The sequence below is a fragment of the Achroia grisella genome, unplaced genomic scaffold (assembly GCF_030625045.1).
Source record: "Achroia grisella isolate CSIRO2021 unplaced genomic scaffold, CSIRO_AGI_Agris_v1 utg906, whole genome shotgun sequence".
Lineage (NCBI taxonomy): Eukaryota > Metazoa > Arthropoda > Insecta > Lepidoptera > Pyralidae > Achroia > Achroia grisella.
Window position 1 is genome coordinate 26,237 of NW_026713064.1, and position 22,595 is coordinate 48,831.

The 22,595-nt window shown below is 30.8% G+C and overlaps 1 protein-coding gene across 1 annotated transcript in view; it reads right to left on the reverse strand.

The window, feature by feature from the left end:
• LOC131853726 (cyclic AMP-responsive element-binding protein 5-like) overlaps positions 1 to 22,391 on the reverse strand; it is a gene marked incomplete at its 3' end in the record, with an annotated part of 48,123 nt that extends 25,732 nt beyond the window's left edge. Inside the window, exon 1 of the mRNA XM_059204744.1 lies at positions 22,171 to 22,391. Coding sequence (XP_059060727.1) covers positions 22,171 to 22,218 — 48 coding nt within the window. The remainder of the gene's footprint in view (positions 1 to 22,170) is intronic.
• Positions 22,392 to 22,595: the final 204 nt, after the last annotated feature.

A 22,595-nucleotide genomic window follows, 5' to 3' on the forward strand; every position in this document is an offset into this window, starting at 1 on the left:
GTTTAACATCCATAACACAAGCTTTGCTTAGCATATGACTAGATGGCACTGTGTGAATTGTCCAGGATGATTAATATTTTTATTCTCTTTTAGTCTATGGATTACATCGCTAGGCATAATTATTAATATAACTAAACTATAATATAGGAATATCTAGGTTTATAATATAAACTGAGTTGCATAAAAACCATTTTAATTATCTACTGATCTATCGTAATTGAATCTCTACCTCTAAAAATGTTTCAACTATCAACAATATAAAAATAATAGAAAGTGATGCGCATATTCGCGTGTACAAATCTCAGCCTCAGGGGAACAGTAGCCGACATCGACCAAATTACCACCTGTCATCCACTATAGCAATCAAGCGATCCATTCGAGAAGTTGTGATTGTATCCAATTTATAAAATCGTGGGAATCGATTACATTTATCGTATAAAAAGAAAATGATCGTAATTTCTAATAAGTGTTTATTGTAAATATTCAGGAATAGATATCACATTATCCGCTAATAAAGTAGATTTGTATAAGAAGGATTTTTGGAATTGGTAATATTTTTCGTTTACAAATATTTGTAAAATATTTATACCATTACAAACAGTTTACATAAAAAGTGAAACAAACATATTAATTTAGGATACATTTAAAATTTTTCATACATTTATATTTTTCGTGTTATCATATGGAGATGTATTGATGTTTTTTATGTTATAATATGATCATATAGAATGGCAAATAAATTGACAGCCCAACTAATGGTAAGTGGTAACCATTGCAACTGCAACACGTACATTACATCACACAAAACAATCTGAGCAAAACGTCTACTTACATAGCTAAATGTTGATAGGTATATCTACAATAAATAAGATGTACTTATAGATCGAAAAGAACAACATTTTTGCGGTCTACCATATACATATGTAGTTATTATCTTTGGTCACATTTTGAAATTAGAATACATTTAAAAAACAAAATTATATCATTTACAGACACATTAGCGTGCAATTCTCAAAAACAATTAACTGTCAATCATTCGATTCTTGAATCGAGATATTGCACGAATTCTCACGCTACCGTAGACTACTGTTAGCGGGTTTCTAAGTAAACGATCTCGATTCTCAGAATAATGATGTGTATCGCGAACTTAATGATACATTTCGAATTTATTCATACAGACACTAATCAAAACATAACTAGATACAAATATCTATAATAATGTTTGTATAGCTACGAAACAACACATCTGTATTATGTAGATAGTTGTTATATGATATTTGCAAAACATATTGACATATACCTATACATATGTACCGAAGTACAGTATTACGACGACTCTATGGATACTATTTGTAATAATTTGGTAAATATTGACAACTACGAAGAATTATAACTTATATATCACAAACATATCTGTCAAGACAAACAGGAAAATATATTTTATTATGCTTAAATATACCAAATATTGAATTTAGTGCAAATATATTTTTTTACTTCAACACGATTTGTTGGTTTCTATTATCTACATTACGATAGTAGCGAAACATAGCCTACCCTCAATTTAAAAAACTTCTAAAGAAAAGTGACCACAGTTCGTACACATTATAATGATAAGATGAGGTAAGAATTAACTGTAGACAAAAATACTAAGTGATGACATGAAACCACCAAAAGAAGCATTTTATTCTCTAATTAATAAATTTAAAATTTTATAAAGACGAATTCGTTTCTATTGCATCTTTATTCTTTGTAACGGCTACCGTTTAATGGTAGGTGGTTTGATAACGAATCATAATAATTACGGATCTCAATCGGCGGAGTCGAAACACGCTCTCTCCACCGTTGATACTGCTCCTATAGAGCTAATATTTACACACACATAGGTATATAATGGTAGTTGTAGACTATATAAAAACTAAAACAGAGCAAGGGCAAAAAGGTATTGACTTATAAACTATGCAATATTAAAATCAACCAAAAGATATACTGATTTTTTTATTTTAAATTACCAAGAAAGTGACTTTAATTGAAACTAAATGAGCATATATCAACACGAGATTGCAAAAAGAATCACCAAAATATGTACAGAATTGACAAAGATATTTATAAACTATACCAATGGGAAGTATATTAAAAATTATAATTCCAAATTTAAAATTGATAGTATTAGTAGTAATATTTCATTCAATATAAATGCCATCAATTTTAAATTTATAATATTTGTAGACACCATAGACTCTGAATAGATGGAAATATAATATTTTAATATATACAAATAAATAATACATTTATCTGAACTCGGTGTGCATTAATAAAGAATAGTAAATATAGAAAATTAACAGACAATTGTGGTGATAGTTTTAAACATCAGGTTAATAATTTATTATATATATATTATATATCTGTCTGTATATAATCTATAAATAAATGACTTAAAAACAAGGTATGTAAATAGGTAAGATGTAATATACCTACCTACTATTTAAAATAAAAGAAACAATCTGGTATAGAATTACCTAAAGACTTATTTGCCGCGTTTTGCACTCATTTCTCTCTGGATTCTAGTAACTCTGCGTCGATATTATTACGATCCAGTTTATAATATCCGATATTACTCTGTGGGAGGCACCAATAACACAGGAAGGTAGTAATGATTAGAGGACTTAATAGCGTGAAATCGCACCCCTATATCGCCATGTTGGAAATGGAACAGCAATGGCGGGAAAGCATGCAATTACATAATTCTAACTGCTCGCTCTATCGATGTAGTTTAGCGATCATTTCACATATTTAACTATATTTGCATGTGACAGATAATAACATATATTATCATAAATAGTATCAAGTAATGGATAAACCGTTCCGTTTGCTACATGTAAGAGCTTACTTATTAATCTATAATAGTTACAAAATACTATCGAATGCTCCGCTCTAGCTCAATTATTCCAGTATCTCTAATTAAATACCAAATACAGTCAATGTTAGTCGCTTAAAACTGTAGCTTTTATATATGTGAAATAGAATAGAAACAATCTTGATTAAAATAAACTGAAAATTTATACTAGTCTCATTTTTTAATATGTACAGCTACATCTGTAACGATTTTTTTGGAAATATGTATTAAGCTATTTTTTGGGCCTATATATTTTAAAAAAATATATTCAACCGTGGTGCTTAATCTCTGTCTAAGTTTATATATTTGTTCTCTTTGTTGAAGAAAAATACGAATTGCTAATGGAAATGTAATTGAGAACAAACTATACGTTTGTAAGCTTGCAGAACTGTGTCAGCGATATATTATCTGTCTTGATAAACTTATATTGAATAAAAAAGCGACAATTTTTATGTACCGAACGTTGATTGGACGATTAATCTCACGTCCGCATGCGCCACATCAATGACACCGCGTTTATAATAGGGCTGTCACGTCTAAATAGATACGACTTAATATGTTGGGCACCCATATTGTAAAATTCCACGTCTATTTTTACAAACTATATTATTCCTAATGAAAATTAATTTTTGGTTTCAAACATTTTTTCAACTCTTTTATTTATGTAAAGTCGTGTTGGTTTTGGATAAATAAAAAGATTAATGGCTTGATTAAAACACTATTGTATTTTAAAACAAATGGTATACTTAATGATAGTCACAAATCTTAGGAAGAGTACAAATTGATGGAATGTTTGGATTCACTATAGTACCTCGTTTTTACTCCAATACTCTTCCTTCTCTTATAGTTCACAAACACATTTCTGCTATTTCTACATTCATTACTGAAATGACCTGTACTCATATAGTACTATCATTAATACAAAATACCAGAACTTTAAATGCGATTATTTTTTTTATTATTACCATAAAAGTGAAATTTGAAGAAAGCTATATAGCTGACAACCCTGCCATCAGAGACCGCGCGCGTTTATAGAGATAGCTACTTGAAAAGAAACATCGACTATTCAGTGCTTTGTTAAGATTATTTCTTAATGCTTTATTATTCTCGCTTAATTAATTATATTTAATGTGACCGTCGCTTTTTGTCCATTTGTGCGGTTGAACGTAATAATTTATTAAGCACTTCAGATGATGCCGTTTTTGAATAAGTCATCAACATTGTCGGAACTTCAAAGTATTTATACAACACTTCATACTCCTACTACGGATCTCTACTAGAGAAGACATCTCCTACTCGTCATTATCGTCTTATCAGTAACATTAATTAGATGTCTCGTAATCGCCAATAAAAAAAATGTCTACTGCCCAAACTATCTATGGTTTGTTGTTTTGCATGGATTAGGCAGATGAAATGCTAACCTTTGCTTTAAATTCTGTTCATGAAAAAATCTCTGCTTCTAAGTAAGATAGTAAGTAGTTAGCTTAGCTTATACCTAATGATAATTAAATAAGGAAATTACGATAACAAGATAAAGAGTTTATGATGGCAGATTATGACAACTAGTGTATACAGATATATAAGGATGAAATGTTATTAGTATTTGATTAGCTGCTAAAAGAGAAAAAACTCTATATAAAGACAAACCAACAAGGTCCACTCATCCAGAGGGTCTAATCTCAAAGGGTCCATATTGATTGCAATTTAATAAATGTTTTTCGGTTCTTTTAAAACGTAATATAAGGACAGTATTTCATCGACTAGAATATGGAATTAATAGATTGCTAGGATACAACTCAATAACATAAAAAGGCGCGATTCAATGTCGTTGGATCACCAGTAGTTTCGAGAGTATATCGGCAGATATCTCTACAATATTTAAGTACCTATATAAAAATAGCAGTAGATCACGTCGAAAAGTCAAAAAGAACACGTCACATGAAGACTGTTTAGTAATTATGTTGGTAAATTGTACTTTTATAATTACTATTATATTGGCTCCATTGCTAACAATTTACCCCATAAGTACACCTCCACTGAGTGCCAATCCAAGAAATCCTGATGTTTTATTAACCATGACATTTCTAATGATTGTTAGGCATAACCAACATATAGAGAAGTACTACCGCACAGAAAATAATCTAGGGTCACTCTAAACTGTGTTTACCTGTATATAAACGACATTCGGGAATCATTTTAATGACTCATATTGACAAAGATAATAATAATAAGTATTTATCTCGTATTGTATACAACATAATTAGTACAACTACATAGTATAACCTACCATACATAACTCGTATTAAAAGTGATACTCAAAGAAAGTCACAATTGTCTTTGATATAAAAACACGATGAAAGTTATTAATTGTCATTAGTGGGAGGAGTGAGATAGATCAAAGACGCACGTGCCGCGAGCCGTGGCCGATGTGTTTATAAACAACTTGATCGAGACGAGACACCAAGTAGCCATTGAAAAACTTAATTGAGCTATAAATTTGATCTACACACTTACACCGTGTTAACTGCTATAGTAGCTAGATACGAACTACGTGTTTATGGTTTCTTTACACGCGGGAATTCGTTACCACACAGTTACGTGGGAATTTCAGGAAATCCTATAGATGTAATAAAATATATTTTATAAATTTTTAAATACCTGTATAAACATACAGAGATTCGTTCAAGATTTATAGCGATGCTAACGATGTAGTAACATAAACACTATACTTAGCTTAAAAATAAAAAGTTCTCCTGAATAATTGCATTGTGTCTATTATAGCGTAGATAAAAAAATACCTGATAATAACTATGTCCTCAATATCCAATGGCCCAATCAGCACCTTTTGATATTGTTTATTAACTTAAAAAGAAGGAATGTAACTAGTGATAATTTAAAATATGAAATAACCTTTCAACTTAGGCAACAATAAGCGAATTCATCAGTAAAAATAAATACCTAATGTAATTTTTAGCATAAGTACCTAATAAGAAACCATATATTATTATTAACTAAAACAGTGTGTTTATAAGTATCACGTTAACAAAGAATAAAAATTGTAAATTAATACAATAAGCAGAGGTTCACAATTATCACGTGTTGTACAAAGTTTTAGCAGTCAACAATACATAAAGACATACATTGTTTATCTTGTAGTTATATAATAAACAATATAAGAAACATTATTACTACAAATCCACACTACTAATATAAATACGAAAATGTGTCTGTATGTTTAACGCGTTTAATCTGGTGAATAGATCTTAATGAAATTTGACTTGAAGATGTATACGAAGACAACACAGCCTTATTCTGTCTTTTATCTCAAGAAAGCAGATAAAGTCGCGGTTAAAACTAGTAACATTAAATTATCTTTCAATAATACTTATTTGAAAAAATAAACCCATCACCAATAAAATAAAAAATCAAAATACAACATTTTTACATGACACAAAGATGTAACGAAATGACACGACAATGTCGTAAGGGAAAACCCCCATACCACCTACATGAGCTTCATAACAAGACCACTAAAATATTAAGAAGGAATTAACAATGTTTATTACTTAGAATTACAAATAAATACACTTAAGTACTGCTAATTGTTATTGATAAAAAATTAGATACTATTGTAAAAAGATTCCAAAGTCAATTCTAGAATTTTAGTGTTTCAATTTATGGTTATGATGACCATTGTCTTATGAAAAGTACAAAAGTCATGAAGAATAATGATTGGCAGTTGTATATAGATACACTTAGATGGATGCAGTTATCCTTGACTAGATTATAATGCAATATTGTGATTATTAAAGTCGTCACGTTGGTTTGTGATTAAACGTTATTATAGTTTCATAAATAATTATATTTGACATCAGAAATGCATACATTAATGTAAATCTGCATTATCAAATTGTAATTTGATTGCATTGAGTAACCTATACGCGGAAGAAATGATGCGAGCAATGTAACAAATTCCAGCTACCTACAAAATATTCAGTAATTCCGTAAGACATACCTAATCATATAGAATACCTACATGTTGTTTTAAATGTATGTTCGCTTTTATTACTTTTATAATTTATTAACCAATAAGAATAATTAAAAAATAGTACTACGCAATCATAATACGAAATCATCATGTAACAAAAACTCTGTACCCCTTTTTACGCAATTTTCGTAAAAAGAAAAACTATTCCTACAAAAAACTATGTACCTATAGTTTTTTGTAGGAATATGAAATTTCTCACACGTATGTAGAAAAGGAGTGCAAAATGGTATTTTTTTAATCATACTAAAAAAATACATGTTATCAATAAAAAAAAACATTGCACACACTACCATTTATTTGACTCACACACGCCTACATACTCTTTTGTTTATTGTTAGTCTGTGGTAAAATTGAGAATAGATTAATAGTGTTTGTCTTTAATATTATTTGTCTATAGTCTTACTGAATGTCAAACATAACCATAATAAATATTCAAACGTATAATTTAAATTAATTATGGTAGAAATTCAACCACTGGGCGACCACCAGTCAATATGAAAATACAAGGAACTTGGTCCTTTGGTGAAAAGGATTTGTATTAAATTTACTATTTAAATCACTCTAATTTATTAATAAATATAAACAAAAGACGCGGGCTAGACAAATATTTGTTTTGATTACAATAGAAAATTTTATTTACAATACATTAAATTTTACAGCGTAGCAACAACACTTAAATAAAATTTTCTATTTTTTAGTATGTTTATTATTTATATAAATGTACGTAGATTTTTATGTACATATATATAAATATGTATTACATGATCCTTGTAATATATAGTAATAGCAAGATTTTACAATCTTTCGGTGTGTAAGTAGTAACCATTTTAATATTTGATACAGTAAACATGTTTTGTTGCAGTACCGTGGCGCCTTATATCCTCAACTACCCCATCGATACCAAATGAATGAATTGTAAAACAGATAATACGTTAACTATAGGATGAAATCTGCTCTTTTATTAAAAAGTCAGGTACATTTTAGCGGTGCCTTTGTGCTCTCTGTGTCAACAAACTATGATCCCTCAGTTTGTCGACGCCTCCATAGTTCATTGACAATGTGGCTAGGTAAATATGTAGATATTTATACCCGTGTAAATATATCATAGAATGTCATGCAATCAAATGATCGAATATAGTTTTTATGTCCAAGAAAGATGCTAATAATTCCACATCGGACTATATCTAAATTACATCTCGATACAAAGATTACCATAACCATACATAAAGTTGATTCAACCATGCTCTAAGTACCACCGGTCGGGCTCCCATCAGGGGTGGGGGGGCGGCAGGATCGGGTGTATGATTGTAAAAGGTAAATATATAAATAAAATACATACTTCATTCAATCTCAAAATTTAGTATGTAAATACTTCCGTACCTACTAAATTTTGAATTTGGTAGTAAATTTCAAATCAATAAAAATAAATAAAACGTATTTCTTAATTTTACGTATGAAATGGCAATCATTTAATATACACCTATTAGTAATATGAGTAAAGTGTTTTTAAAAATTTAAGACTACTCACTGTAAAGTAAATAACTATATCCTAATATTTTTGCACAACTAACTTGGAAATAATATAGTAATAAAATGTAACAAATAAGTTCCATGTCGTATACGTAACAGAGTTTACGTCTGTTTGTATGTTGTAGCATCAGTAGATACAGCACTGTATGCACAATAAAGGTTGGGTTTATTGAGCGTAACCATTGGCAGCTGCAGTTAGCAGCGTATGCCACGGGTGAATCGCTCGGATCGTAAAGTCAAACATGAATGGGTTCGACTAGAACCGCACATAAAAGCTAAATCTTTTATATAAATGGAAGATGGAAAATTTCTGCACTTATGTTATTTAACGCTGCGTTTCCCAACTGTTATGCAGCATTTTCTATTTATTGAGTAATTATCGCGCCATTTTGTCATTCATTTTCCTACATCGATGTTACCTTGTAATATTAATTTGTTTTTTTTTTTTGTGACTGACAAATGAATATTTCAATAGTCATGTAATTTATATTATTTAATCTACAACACTATCAATATTAGGTATAGTATATATATTTGTAATCAATATTCAATCATTTATAAGTGAATGTACTTACTTTGTTTCATATCTGTTACATTATCAACAGATAAATAATTACGAAAGGTATATTTATCATAATTAATCACAATACAGATTAGGGACGCGCTTAATTTATACTAATAAAGCTAATCTCTTTAATTTTACGAGTATTATATTGCTAAAGTTTCGTAAATATACAATGTAACGTAAATAACTTCTTAAATCAATGAATATTAAACTCAACGATATTTTACAAAATTATGTCGATTCTAGACTCATACGTAGACTAATAATACTAAGTTGCTACTATATACACTAATACTTAATGAAACGAACTACCTAAAGAAAAATACACCTGTCTTCGCTGACGTTTCCTTGGCACATCACTTTTATTTCCCCAAACATTTTAGTACCCAAACCGACTACCTTAATTTGATCCCTTCAACACTTCGGCATCCCACTCAGGAGGCTCTATTCTCTACCACAATTGAAGAGGAAGGTAGTTCAAGTAATATGGTAGTATTTAACGCTACGTTTTAGTGCTAGTAAATAATTAAACCGCCTAATTTGATGCGAAGGATGCCGGTTTAGTGAGTGGTTTATGTGGGGGCGCCAGGATTGGATGGCGTTCAAACCACGTGTAATCATGCCTACGAAGTTTACTAATTACAAAGAATAAGTATAATACTAATTAACCAAGCGTATATAAACAATTACTAAGGTTCTTACTAAAGGTTCGTACTGAAGACAAACTAATTTCATCGAAATAATATAATGGAATATAATCTATCTATTGCAAATAATTATTTAAAACAGTTCCAAATTGTCGTTGACAATATAAAATATACCTACTACTTAAAAACAATAAACACAGTCAAACCGTTGAAAAAAAACTGATTTGCATATTATTTCCGTCGCATTTCAGTAAAAGAATTTTAAAAATCGAATCATAAATAGAAAAGATTATCTGTTTTTCATTCACGATAATTTCAACAAAACAGTATTTTATCCAAACTGTAACATTACGACAAAAATTGTATTAAACATTATAACGTAATACATATCATTAATGATATTAATAAGTAAACATTCATTACTGCGGCGTACTCAAACATATGTAGATATAATTTAATCAATAAAATCGAAGCGATTCGACGACGATCGAGTTCCCGACGTCTCAAGGTGTGAAGACTTACAAATGTTAATGCCACCTAATCATCGGCATGGTATCAAAACAAACCAGAAAAACACTTAACAAATATGACGGTACAACATGTTACTACGCTACAATACGTATGTGTACTCGAATAAATTATGCTAAGCTATTTTTATTTCACTTGTTTAATTTTAGAATTTCATATAAATATGTGTATACACAAGTATTTACCTAGTTACATGGTACATCCATTAATATAACCAACATAGACGATGTAGGCTGTGACTTTTCAAATCTTTAAAGTCAAATCCGTATTATGTATAAAATAACAGTATATAAAACTTACGTAGCCGTATCCTATTATATTACAAACCTTGAGTTCTCACTTTCCTTCACATGTACCTTTATTCAAATATACCTACTTATAGCAACATAAAAAAAACATTGTAACCTTCTAAACTGAGTCTTGCCTACGGTTTTCTAGAAAGTTTTAGTACACACAATTTCTGTATGGAATAATTGTTGTTGCCGAGCCGGAACGATACTGAAACCTTCAAGAAAAGAGTATATAGCATGTTTGTTAAAGGAAAAAAAATCAAATACCTAATTATTTGTTTTTATTTGTACGTAAATAATAGTATCTACGTTATAAACCAAACCAATCTTAGACTGCCAATCAGATAAGAAATATACAACTGTGTTACCATACATAACATAACATGTAAACCATACCATTAAAAAAAATAGTACTCACAAACTATAAATTTTTAAAATCGAACATACATATTTCAAATTTTATTGTGTTAAATACATATCAATGACTTAAACTATCAAGTAGCTGCGAATCGATAGAGTATTTTCTTCCTAATCTTATATCAAGTTACAATTAATATGTCGTGACTATGGTTTGTGGGTTTTTGTGTCTTGTGTAGTAAGGATCTTTATTTATCGAAATAAATGGAATGGTAATAGAAATGGGAAATAAATGGTTTCAAACACAGAAAGTCACGGGAATCAATTAGTATTTCATAACAACAGTATAACTTAAAGTCATATAATCAACACATATACATTTGCTCTTATAAACGACTAGAAGTCTTTTATAAGTACCTAAAATAACTGGAAGACATACATGAAGCACTATATACACATATACGTACCTATAGTTACTTCAAAATTTCACAGTTGGACAGTCGGTTTGTTACAGTTGATGGCGAAAAACCAAACAGAACCTGTTTACCGATCTGTCAAGATAACCGTGAAGACGTAACATTATTAGATAGATAGCCGCTAATGACTCAGCCGATCTTCGCCTACCAGCAATAAATGGCGAACTATCGCTTTGTTCGATGGGCGGGGAGAGTGGGGATGATTGATACAGTTGGATGTGCGCAAGTGCCGAACAGTCACGACGTGTGCGTAATGGTCTCGGGAATTAAGGTTTCAGCTGTTCTCTTTTCAATTTATGGTGGTTATATTATAAATTTGCAGATTATTAATATCTCAAAAAAAATAAGAATGGTTGGAACATTAGTTCGCTAAGTTCTCGTTTTCAAGGTATAAAACAGTCATAATTAGAGACGTAACAGCACGTGTAAATAGAACAGAATATCAGTAATGAACTATTTAAGAGTGAAGTTCAAGATGACTCAAAGAGAGAAATTATAAACGTCACTGCATTTATACGAGCATAATACATCGCGTCCTAGAAAGAACACTTTTTTTCTAGGACGCAGTGTAGGCTCGTGTTACGTGCGACTAATTGAGGAGTATAAACTACTGCAGTCGTTTTATACTTATAGTAACCTGGGCTGATCTGGAAGTTGGCGTTTGATCATATCATCGTTTCTCGGCTTTTTTCTTTTACCAATCAATCTCCTTGAGTAAGGCTTCGCGATAGGAAAAAATTGATAAAAAACACTGTTCCAGTGCAATTTCAAAACAGGTAACATTATTTAAGATTATTAAATATTTAGTAGAGGGGAAGAGATTGTTATAAATGGAGATAGTGACTGCTAATAATGCCCTACGTCAGGACAACGGTCTCCTTTAAAAACCGCTATGGTTATTTACTTATGTATTCATCACGAATGGCTAACTATCCTGTCTTCTTGCTCACACTATCATCCTCCACTACTGGTCGCCAGTATACTGTTAGCGCAGACGGGTGCAGCATTCCATATTCATCCATTTAAAATATAACTATGACGTGTTACGTGGGCGCACGTTTAATTAAGGACAGGCATGCACTGATCGTAATATCGGAACGCGATTATAATGTTCATATGACTTCGTGAAGACCCACTAATGCCGCTGTGATACCGCGGTGTCCGTTTACATAACTACAATATACTCATTGTCGACTATTTACTCATTCGCTGTAAGAACATCTGTGCTTATTGATTAATATAATATTTATTTTCGTGCATTAATTCGGAGAAATTTTATCGATGACCTGTTCCATAACAAATGCGATGGAGCAAATTAAAAGGAATGTCTAAATGTGTATTACTTATTTTGCAGAATAAAATTATTAATAGATAAAAAATATAGTTTCAAATTAAAGAATTAAGCAAAGCTCGTCTCCCAAAATGCATTCTTTAGTTCATCAGTTGCTAAATTAATATTTATTCAATAGCAACAAAGTTACCTAACCCCTTATTTACATCCCAGTTTTCGTTACTTATTTAATTATTTATTAGTATAATAAGAACAAAACATTAAACCTCCAACAAGCTTTCACAAGTACTTAGTACCTTACGTACAAAATCATTAGCATATTATTATGTTTTAATTCAGCATTTAAATAGCATTTAAACTTACTTATCCAAAGTTGATATCTGCAAAATTTGTCAAATCATTGTATTTTTTTAATCACAGGTATCTATTTTACAATTTACACTATTAAAATCACTTTCGAAATAAAATTCATTATTCAATTACTCGTATCGAACATGTTACAAATCGTAATATTAATTCATATGACTAACTAGATGTATGAAAGCAAATAAAACTCGTCATTTATTACTCAGCGATCAATGAGATGATTTACAAATGTATCACCTTTTACACAATCGAATCGAGTGAGTAATCATGTCTCAATTTATAACTCAACTCACCTACGCTCGAGATTTCGTTAACAATTTCACACACATTTGCAATCCATGCTAATATTATTAATGCGAAAGTGTGTCTGACTGTTTAATACCGTTTCACAAATAAGCGGCTCAACGGACCTTAATGAAACTTCACGTGAAGTTAATTGTACCACAAGAACATCCAAAAAATATCATTTAATCTAATTCATTTGGGTGCGTCGCCATAATCTACTATACATATTATCTATCTCATTTAATATTCTGCTGCGAAGCAACACGTTTGGCAAATGCACAAAGATGATTAAGTATTTGCAATGAAAGTTATTATACCATACCATAGAGATACATGTCTTCAGAATCTGTAAAAATAATGTATCTTTACTGTGCTGGTATAATGCTTATGTATACCACCTGCTGCTGTTTACCACCAAAGAAAAACTATCTGGTAATAATTATCATTTATCCAATATCTCCGGTAAAAATTGCAACATTATAAATATAACACAAACATAGATATAATTACACAGATCATAAATATAACACAAATGATAAATTAGTAACTTGGCGCGACGTCTTACATTATATAAAAATAAATAGGTAATGAAAACTAAGTATTCCAGCTTTCTAGGAAGCTCAGTTTCGTACCTTATACAAACCATATACGAAATGAAATCTCGCCATTTCTCCTCGAAGGCATTTGAATAAAATGCCTTCAGAGGTTTGCCGCCCTCTCATTTATAACAATATAACACGGTACATAATTATAAACATGCAAATTGAACGTTTGCGGTCATGTTTCTAATGACAGACAAACATACAAAACCGTGTGGCGCACATGTTATGTAACGTTGTATGATAACACATAGTAAACCCGTTATCATTGTATACAGTTGGAGTTTCTTTATTTTTATTTATTGCCTACTTATACATATAAGTAGGCAATGCAAATGGAGAATAAGGTATGTACAACATTGTACATACCTTATTCTCCATTCCTTTATATAATTGATATTTTAAAGAAAACAGATACATTAGATGGTAAGTGGCAACAGACACCTCCATAAATGAACAGTACATCGAGCTTCGTCATCATACGATGCCCATAGTAGATACCCCTCATGCGTTGCCATTCTGGAAGACTAAGGCCAAACCTCAATTCCCTATAAAGCCAAATCTTGCCTACTAATCGAAACACGGGTTACAATGCAAGTTACTTAACGGCTACCTTAGACAAATGTGTACCTACTATAGTTTGGTATAAAAATGGTAATAAATTAAATAAGTTTATTTTTAATTATACCACAAAACCGTTAACCAACATGAAGTTGTTAATCAACACTATAATAGGAATGCTATATTAACCAATAGGGAAGGTATTATAGAATAAATTGTTTCAACTGCATGCGGGTGCCCGCGCCGTAACCGTCTGCGTATCTTGTTCCGAATATGACATCACAAATCTATAATATTCTATTAAAACTGAACTTTATTACAACACAATTAAGTTTTTAATCGTTTAAGGAAGTCACAATAAATATACATATGTGGAAAATGTAATAGCGATTTTGAATTTAATGTAGTTGATAGAAAAATGTCGGGAGCGATAACATTTATTCAGAATTGCTACGGGTTAACGTCATGCACTTAATGAATTTAATATAATACGTAAATTAAAACTGATAAAACTTATTACATATTTGCATTTGGCAGTTTATGGTCGCGACTTTAATCAAATTCTAGACTTCTTTAGGTATGTATAGAAGGTTATGACTTGTACATGTAATATATACTCGCCACATTTTTTCCTAATACATAAACGATAAACCACTGAAGTTCTACGCCACCCGGTCAAAATTGTTAAGTTACTCGAAAAACAAAAAATGCACATATTGTAACAGTCAATATGTTAGTTGAATAAAAAAGATGCACTAAAAATGGTAGAACTAATAATACTAGACTCGGAAAACCTTTAAAGTTAACTGAACTTAAATTGAAAAGAGAAACGTTGGTTATTTTTAAAAAGTTAAAGTATTCCGAAATAGATTTTTTTTTATTTCTATTTCGGATTACCATTTAGAACAAGCCATATTAAAAACATTCGTCTATATGACAAACAAAACTGACATTTATTCTTAAATTCTATGCCTTTTTATATTGATTATTATTGATCCAAAAGTAATTGGATTGAAAAAATTGCTTAATAAATATTTTAATAAATTATATTGTAGGTGACACAAGTTCATCAAGTAGATAATATTTTGGTACAGAAACGAGTCTGTAATGGTAAATAATCTTTTTATAATGTAGATGCAAATATCTCCGTTACACGTTTAGTTTTCATGTAAATTGAGATACTGACTTTTAAGTCTTTGTTTCTATATATAGATAGAGGTGTTATACGTGAACATGGGGCCAAGTTAATTAAAGAGACTAAAAGAAACGCGAGGTCAGATATATAAGTTATATATAGATATATATTTTAAACTTGAAATGTATTTGACAAAAAATAAATAGGTAACATGAAATTATTTATAGAATTTTCAATGTTCAGTTTATACCTATTTGCAGACAAAGAAACAACAAGTATACTTACGTAAAAGTATTCAACTGTTAACAAAAGATATAAATAATTATGACAATACATAAATGTTGTTTTAGGTAATAGGTATGTCTAAATAGAAACTTTATACTCCTATATATTTCTTTTTTTTATAATGGTATATTATAACAAGCAGTAACATTTCATAATATATAATTTCGTAAGTCATTTTAAAAATGTTAATATTATTTTATTTCTAATCCGGAACCAAAGTTCTTTATAAAATTACATTCAAATTTTGTATTATTTTCTCTTCCATTTTATACATTATAGACAAATTTAATATCACAAACGTTTGGCTCATTCAACAAAGTCTATTTTCTATTGTACAATAATTTATGTATGAGAAAAATATATTGGGGAATAAACTTGACAATTCATATAAGAAGTGTTTATTAGTAGTACGTATAACTTAGTCTCATTGTTTTTTAAGTAAAGTACAATAATATAAAATACAAAATGTGTCAAAATGTCAACTTTAATATTGATCTGCGTAAGTATTTATTGACAGAAATGAATACACAGGTATTTTTTATCGAAATATGTAATGGACAAAAATGAATATGAGTAGATTAGAATAGACGTAAATGAAATATGCCTAGTTCATAATAGCACAAAAATACGAACTGGGTTCTGTCTGTCTATTTATGTGTTAATAAGCTGAACGGATTTTAACTTAATGTTAAAATAGTTTCCATCACGAGGATATAGGATACTTTTTACCGCAATTCGAGCAGACAACTCCGCAGGATAAATCTAGTATAGGTACCTATCTATTATTTTATGTCATACTTGGTTTTATTTTAGTAAACCCTAGCGATAAGTTAAATTATTACATAATATACGGACCACTTTCGTTGGGGACAATGTGGACATCTGTCAGAGAAGGAATTTTTTAAATGTACTTTTTACATACTTATCCGCTTAGTTTCAATTTTACACCCATGTAGGTACCTATGTCTAACTATCATTCAATATGTTGTTATGCACCAAACATTAACAGCATTATCCCAAAAAAAACTCTTCGTTCACCAATTTTGATCTTGTGTTGATTTGAATCTTGTTAATAAATGCCTACAGCATGATGACAACCATACAACTGTGTGTCAAGTCGAACCCACGCAACCTTTCCTTTATAAATATTGAATGTCAATACGATTATTTACAATATATAATATTGAATATAAATGAGAGATAAACGATCAAGTTCGATTTCTGTGTTAAGATTTGTGACAAAGCTGCTTTTGTCGAGTCAGTGATTTTATTTATATGCAAATTGTAACCGTAACAAAAGTTTATCATGTCATAATTTTAATATTATTGAACTTCAAATTTATCATTGTTAAATGGAATTCGTTAATAAATATATTTAAAAAACTTTATAAATATTTTACTTTAACAAAACATAATAAATTAATATTAAATTAAATTACTCGTATTTATACATAGTTACAATATTCTTATTTTAGCAAATACTATAAAATAATCAAATTTTGATATTTCGCCTTCGCCTTCAAACTATGTATTATGGGTAAGTACCTACTAAACAAAGAATAGACGTAGAAACTTTTTTTACCCATACAATAAAATAGGTATATATAGATAATATTTATTATAGCAATGATTATATTAATAGACAGATCCATTTGTAGATGAAGTAGTAAGTTAAGTAGTAATAAATTATTATTTAAATCTGTCAATTTCAATTTTGAGTCTCTTATCATATCAAAAGAGCCTACACAGATGGGAGTTAGCATAAAACGTCTACACACTGCCTTAAAATCGATAACTATTGTGGAGCCGCAGCAGGAAGCGCCTTAAACCGCCTCACGTGTGGGCAAATCGTCAGAAACATTCATAATAACTAGTGGTTGACCAGTAATTATTTAAGTGAATTATATTTGACTATAATTCATATAAATTTAAAGGTTTATTTGTCGTACGGTAGAGTACGATGATTTTTAATTAGTAATTTAATGTACTTTTTAAGAAAAAAGAAATGGGCCAAATGTACAGCCCTGGGGTACACCCATTTTTATATATGACCCCTTTAACTTGCTTCCTTTTATGTCTACTATTTGAATTCTATCACACAGATGTGATTGAAATAGTTCTGAGGACTTCTCTCTAATTTAAAATTTTTAATTATATCAAAAATCACACTCTACCGACTGTTTTGCATCAGGTATTAATACTATTACGCTGTTGGAGTCAGCCATCATGAATTACAACATATTATGAATGTAGTTTGATACATGACTAACATGAGATGTTGTGTGGAAATTAGCATGTTCGTTTGTGCTCGCTAAACGAGTGACGATGTGACACACTTTGTATTTTTTTTATTTCCACACAAAACCGACAGCTACATATAAAAACGTGTGATCAAAATACCTTTTGACGCAATAATTGTAGGTACAGGATAAAAGAGCAGTAAGGCACGCGCTCAGGTAGACGTATCTAGTCATGCCACACCTGCCAAATTCTTCTCCACAAATACAATTAATATACGAATGCGGCGCGTCTCCATACAATTAATATACAGCGTATTATTCATTTTTAGCCAACTTCGAACAAACAATTAAACTGTAACATAGTAATTAAAATTTAAGTTTGTAATCACTTTAGATATTATCAGTGATAGATTGTATTGTATGGATATTTCTTTAAAATGCAGAATTTTCACAATTCAATTCAATTAAGAAAACAACTAAATATCAGTATAAATAATTTTACAAATAAGTACATACCTATACCAAAAATTTTAAAATAATTACGTTTTGATGTAGGTAGTGTACTACCTACATCAAAACGTACTTATCTTTTAATTTTCTGTATAGATCAATTATCATTACAAAAAATAGGTATACAGTGATAACGTATTATCATACATGATTTAATTACATTCGGTTATAATTATGATACCTATCTTGTTTTATTTCAACTCTGAGCATCTCAAAATAAAAATAGTTACTTCCATAGTATTGTCTTTCAAGAAGCTAAATATAAATAAAAATCGCCAGAATCATAATTAAAATTAATGCGAACCGTCGAGCAATGTTGTCAACGCGAAAAAATAAATCCCAAAACACGCCAATTATTTCAATTAATGAAACGTCTTGGCGTCGACAGGAAAAGGAAGCTGGCGCGCGGGTTTGCTTTAACTTCGGCACGATTGTGCACTGACGGACAGCTAGGTTTGATTAATTAATTTGTGGCCCTCTATTGGTCGAGAGGGGATAATAAATCGTGCTTGCACGCTGGCCTCCCGTGAGATGTCTCCAGCATCGGACACGCCGTTGAATAAATGATTGAGTCAAACGCAAAGATTATAACTGACTCGACCGAAATAAACAGCTAATGATACTGGTCACCAATAATAAAGTCGCCACATCTAAGTATTTCAGATCATTAGCATTCCTCAAGTCTGCCTCTAAATAAACTAATCTAAATACTGAGTAGGTATATATCTATAGAACGACTGAAAGCAATATTGATTGCTTAATCAAATATTTTAAAACTACAGCCGTACGGAGTTTGAAAAAAATATGACACCAAATATACATTGGTCCTTTTTTTCAACGAATTATGAATAGCAACCGAAATGGTTCCGCTAAATAAACAATGCGCAGTCAAATTTCCTAGAGTCGGCACAGATGGTAAAAGGTTCGTCCTTCGTCCTGTATAATAAAATAAACTTGAAACCGAATCGCGAGACGAAAATTTGTTATTAATAATCATAACGGCGCCATTTTGTAGGGACACCGCCTGAACGTTGGCATACAACATACCACACACGTGTGCCCACAAAATGTTGTCGCCATTTCCAATATTGCGGATACAAAAAAATATATAAATCGATTTTAAGCCAAGGGAAAATATACGCCATAAATGTTCTATACGTATTTATTACCTTTGACTCGATTCCCATTTTACCTACCTAATCCTACTCCCTCGACGTGGACAGTCTTGATAGTGTAGCCGATTAAAAGGCTGTCTCAAATTCCTATGATAGCAGGGTCAAGCCATTAATATAAATAATTAAATTCTAATCTGTCTGAATGTATTGCTCTATTAACGAATGATTATTACTAGATATCGTTATATTATAGCAATACATTTAACTACTAATATCTAAATATCTACTAAGACTATGTTAAATCAAAGTACCTACCTATTTCTATCAGGTGTCTAGTTCTCGTAGTACCTACAAGCACTAGTTACAGACTTGATGGCGCTGTTTATTAGGTAGGTACTTATATAAGTAGGTATATATAAGTAAACGTTATATATATAATTAATATAACGTTAGGTATATACCTAATGTTGAGTTAATTGATTATAATGTGAAATAAGTATTTTTTTTATTAATAATGTTTGCAGTACAATCAATGTCGAAAACAAGTTGTTGATTTTATTTACTGACATTTCTAAGGTATCTAGGTATACCTGTTCAATTTGGCATGACATATTTATATTTGTTACCTGCGCATAACAAAGAAATTAACAGATGTACTACCTACTTTATGGAAACAATGTTATCACCAAACCTTTACACCTTTTTAAGCCGAGTAAAAATAACCACGATTTCATTTAAGGTTACTTACCTACAATTTGCATATAAATATTGTTTCATAAACAGACAGGGGAACTTTTGATATTCTCTGAGTTTTGACACAGTTTATAATTGAAATTTATTCAATGACAAAAAAAAATATAATTCTTATAAATGTAACAAAAAATCAGTCAATTTCAGAATCGATTTTTTGCCTGTCTTCTGTTAGGTATCATTATAACTATTCTATTCCTTTTAAAACAAGACATAATTGTGTCACTGACAAGGTCACTTCCATTTATCATAAGGCCTTCCAATTTTGCCACATCAGTTGGTACATCTAATATTAAATAAGTTAAAAAAAAATCAAGTTATACTGTATTGTAATAATACTCATATTACAATACAGTATAGCTAATTCGAATTATTAAACTGTTAAAATTTTTATATAAAATATTGACTCTATAATTATGTATTAGTTTATCTTTTTTTTTATGCTTTGATACAGGTATATACTGAAAATATACCTAGATTTTTAGAAGTATTATCATATACCAATCAGTGTTTTATAGTTCAGACTTAGGTAACCAATAGGTATACCTATAACTCCTCTTTTTTATATGCATAGGTACATATGTACCTAACGGTAAGTTAGAGATTTAAGTAAATTTAGTTTAGTTACATTTCTGTATAATACAAATATATACCTACTCAATTTAGAAACTGTTTGAGATTGATATTATACATAATAATATTATATAAGCCACATATAAGTGATCATTATATGATATAAACTATGCATCTAAGATGAAGATGGGTATGGCTTACTTGTTGTACCTACACAGAGAATCACAGTCAAGCAGACGAAGTCAGGTGCAGAATTGATAATTCTTATTAAAGTATTAATATATGTATTTTATCCGTGCACGAGACTATACCTACTACATATACCGAAAGTGATGTTAATTTGAAAGAAAAGTATCGTATGCTTCGGTGATTCAAGCATGCGGAAAGAATGTCGGAGATGAGATTGAAACACAAGAAATTTATGCGTAATTGGAAATACACAACATAATGAATAACTAATATCTATTAAATCCTAACTACTTAATATTCTAGGACCAAATGGTATACAAATGATAAAAAACAAGTAATATCACTTTATTGTACCTACAATGTATTACACACTGCACATTTAGTGTAATACCCACATATCTACCTACTTAATAATTAATGCCTTACGTCAATTCTGCTATAATATTATCTACCTACATATAACGTGACAGGCTGCAAAGATATATTAGATGTTTGTTACTCAATCAGGCTAGAACAACGGAACGGAATTGAAATAAATTTGGCACACAGATAGATCGTATCATTGACTAGTACAAAGTTTACTTTTTAAACAAATACAGGCGGTAAATACGGGTATAGCCAGACTTACGATCAGTAATAAAATATTCAGTGATCCAAATAACATAACTACTACTTGATCAGTCACAACAAAAACAACTTTAATCCCAAAACCGGAATACGGGAAGACTGAGAGTTAACCAAAACATTCAGCGAAAATATCGCAAAACAAACACCCGAAAAACGAATCTTTTTATATTAGTGATTTCTTCTCTTTGCCTGCCATTTTTATAGCAATTGAAAAGTATAACTTGTACCAACTCGAGCTAAAAAGTGATTCTTGACGTCAAACGTCAATAACCTTTTGTTGGATTGCAATACAAAAACATGAGCGACTCACCACCGGACTATCGTCTCCAAGGTCCGAATCACGGTCGGCGTCGGCCATCGCGTACGCCGGCACCGGATCACGGTTCTTCACCCGAATCTTGGCGGTTTTTGCAGCACGAGGGAAGGAAGACGCCACACAAGGCACGTGCTCACACCCTCACACACAAAACGGACATAAACCGAGCGCGATTGCCGACAACTCGCACAAACCGGACGAGATACGAGCGCCACCGGAGCTCGCACGGAATGGTATGGCGAGATCCCGTGCCTGGCGCCCCCTCTCTGTTGAAGCCCCGCCTTAAGGCGTCCGCGAGGCGGCGAATCAAGTCGCGCGATATCAAACTGATATTTCTGATACACGCTCCGCCCGCTGCGATTATATTGTTTTTATTCCAGTAATAAAATAATCGCGTGCCATTGATCGTGCACTATTAT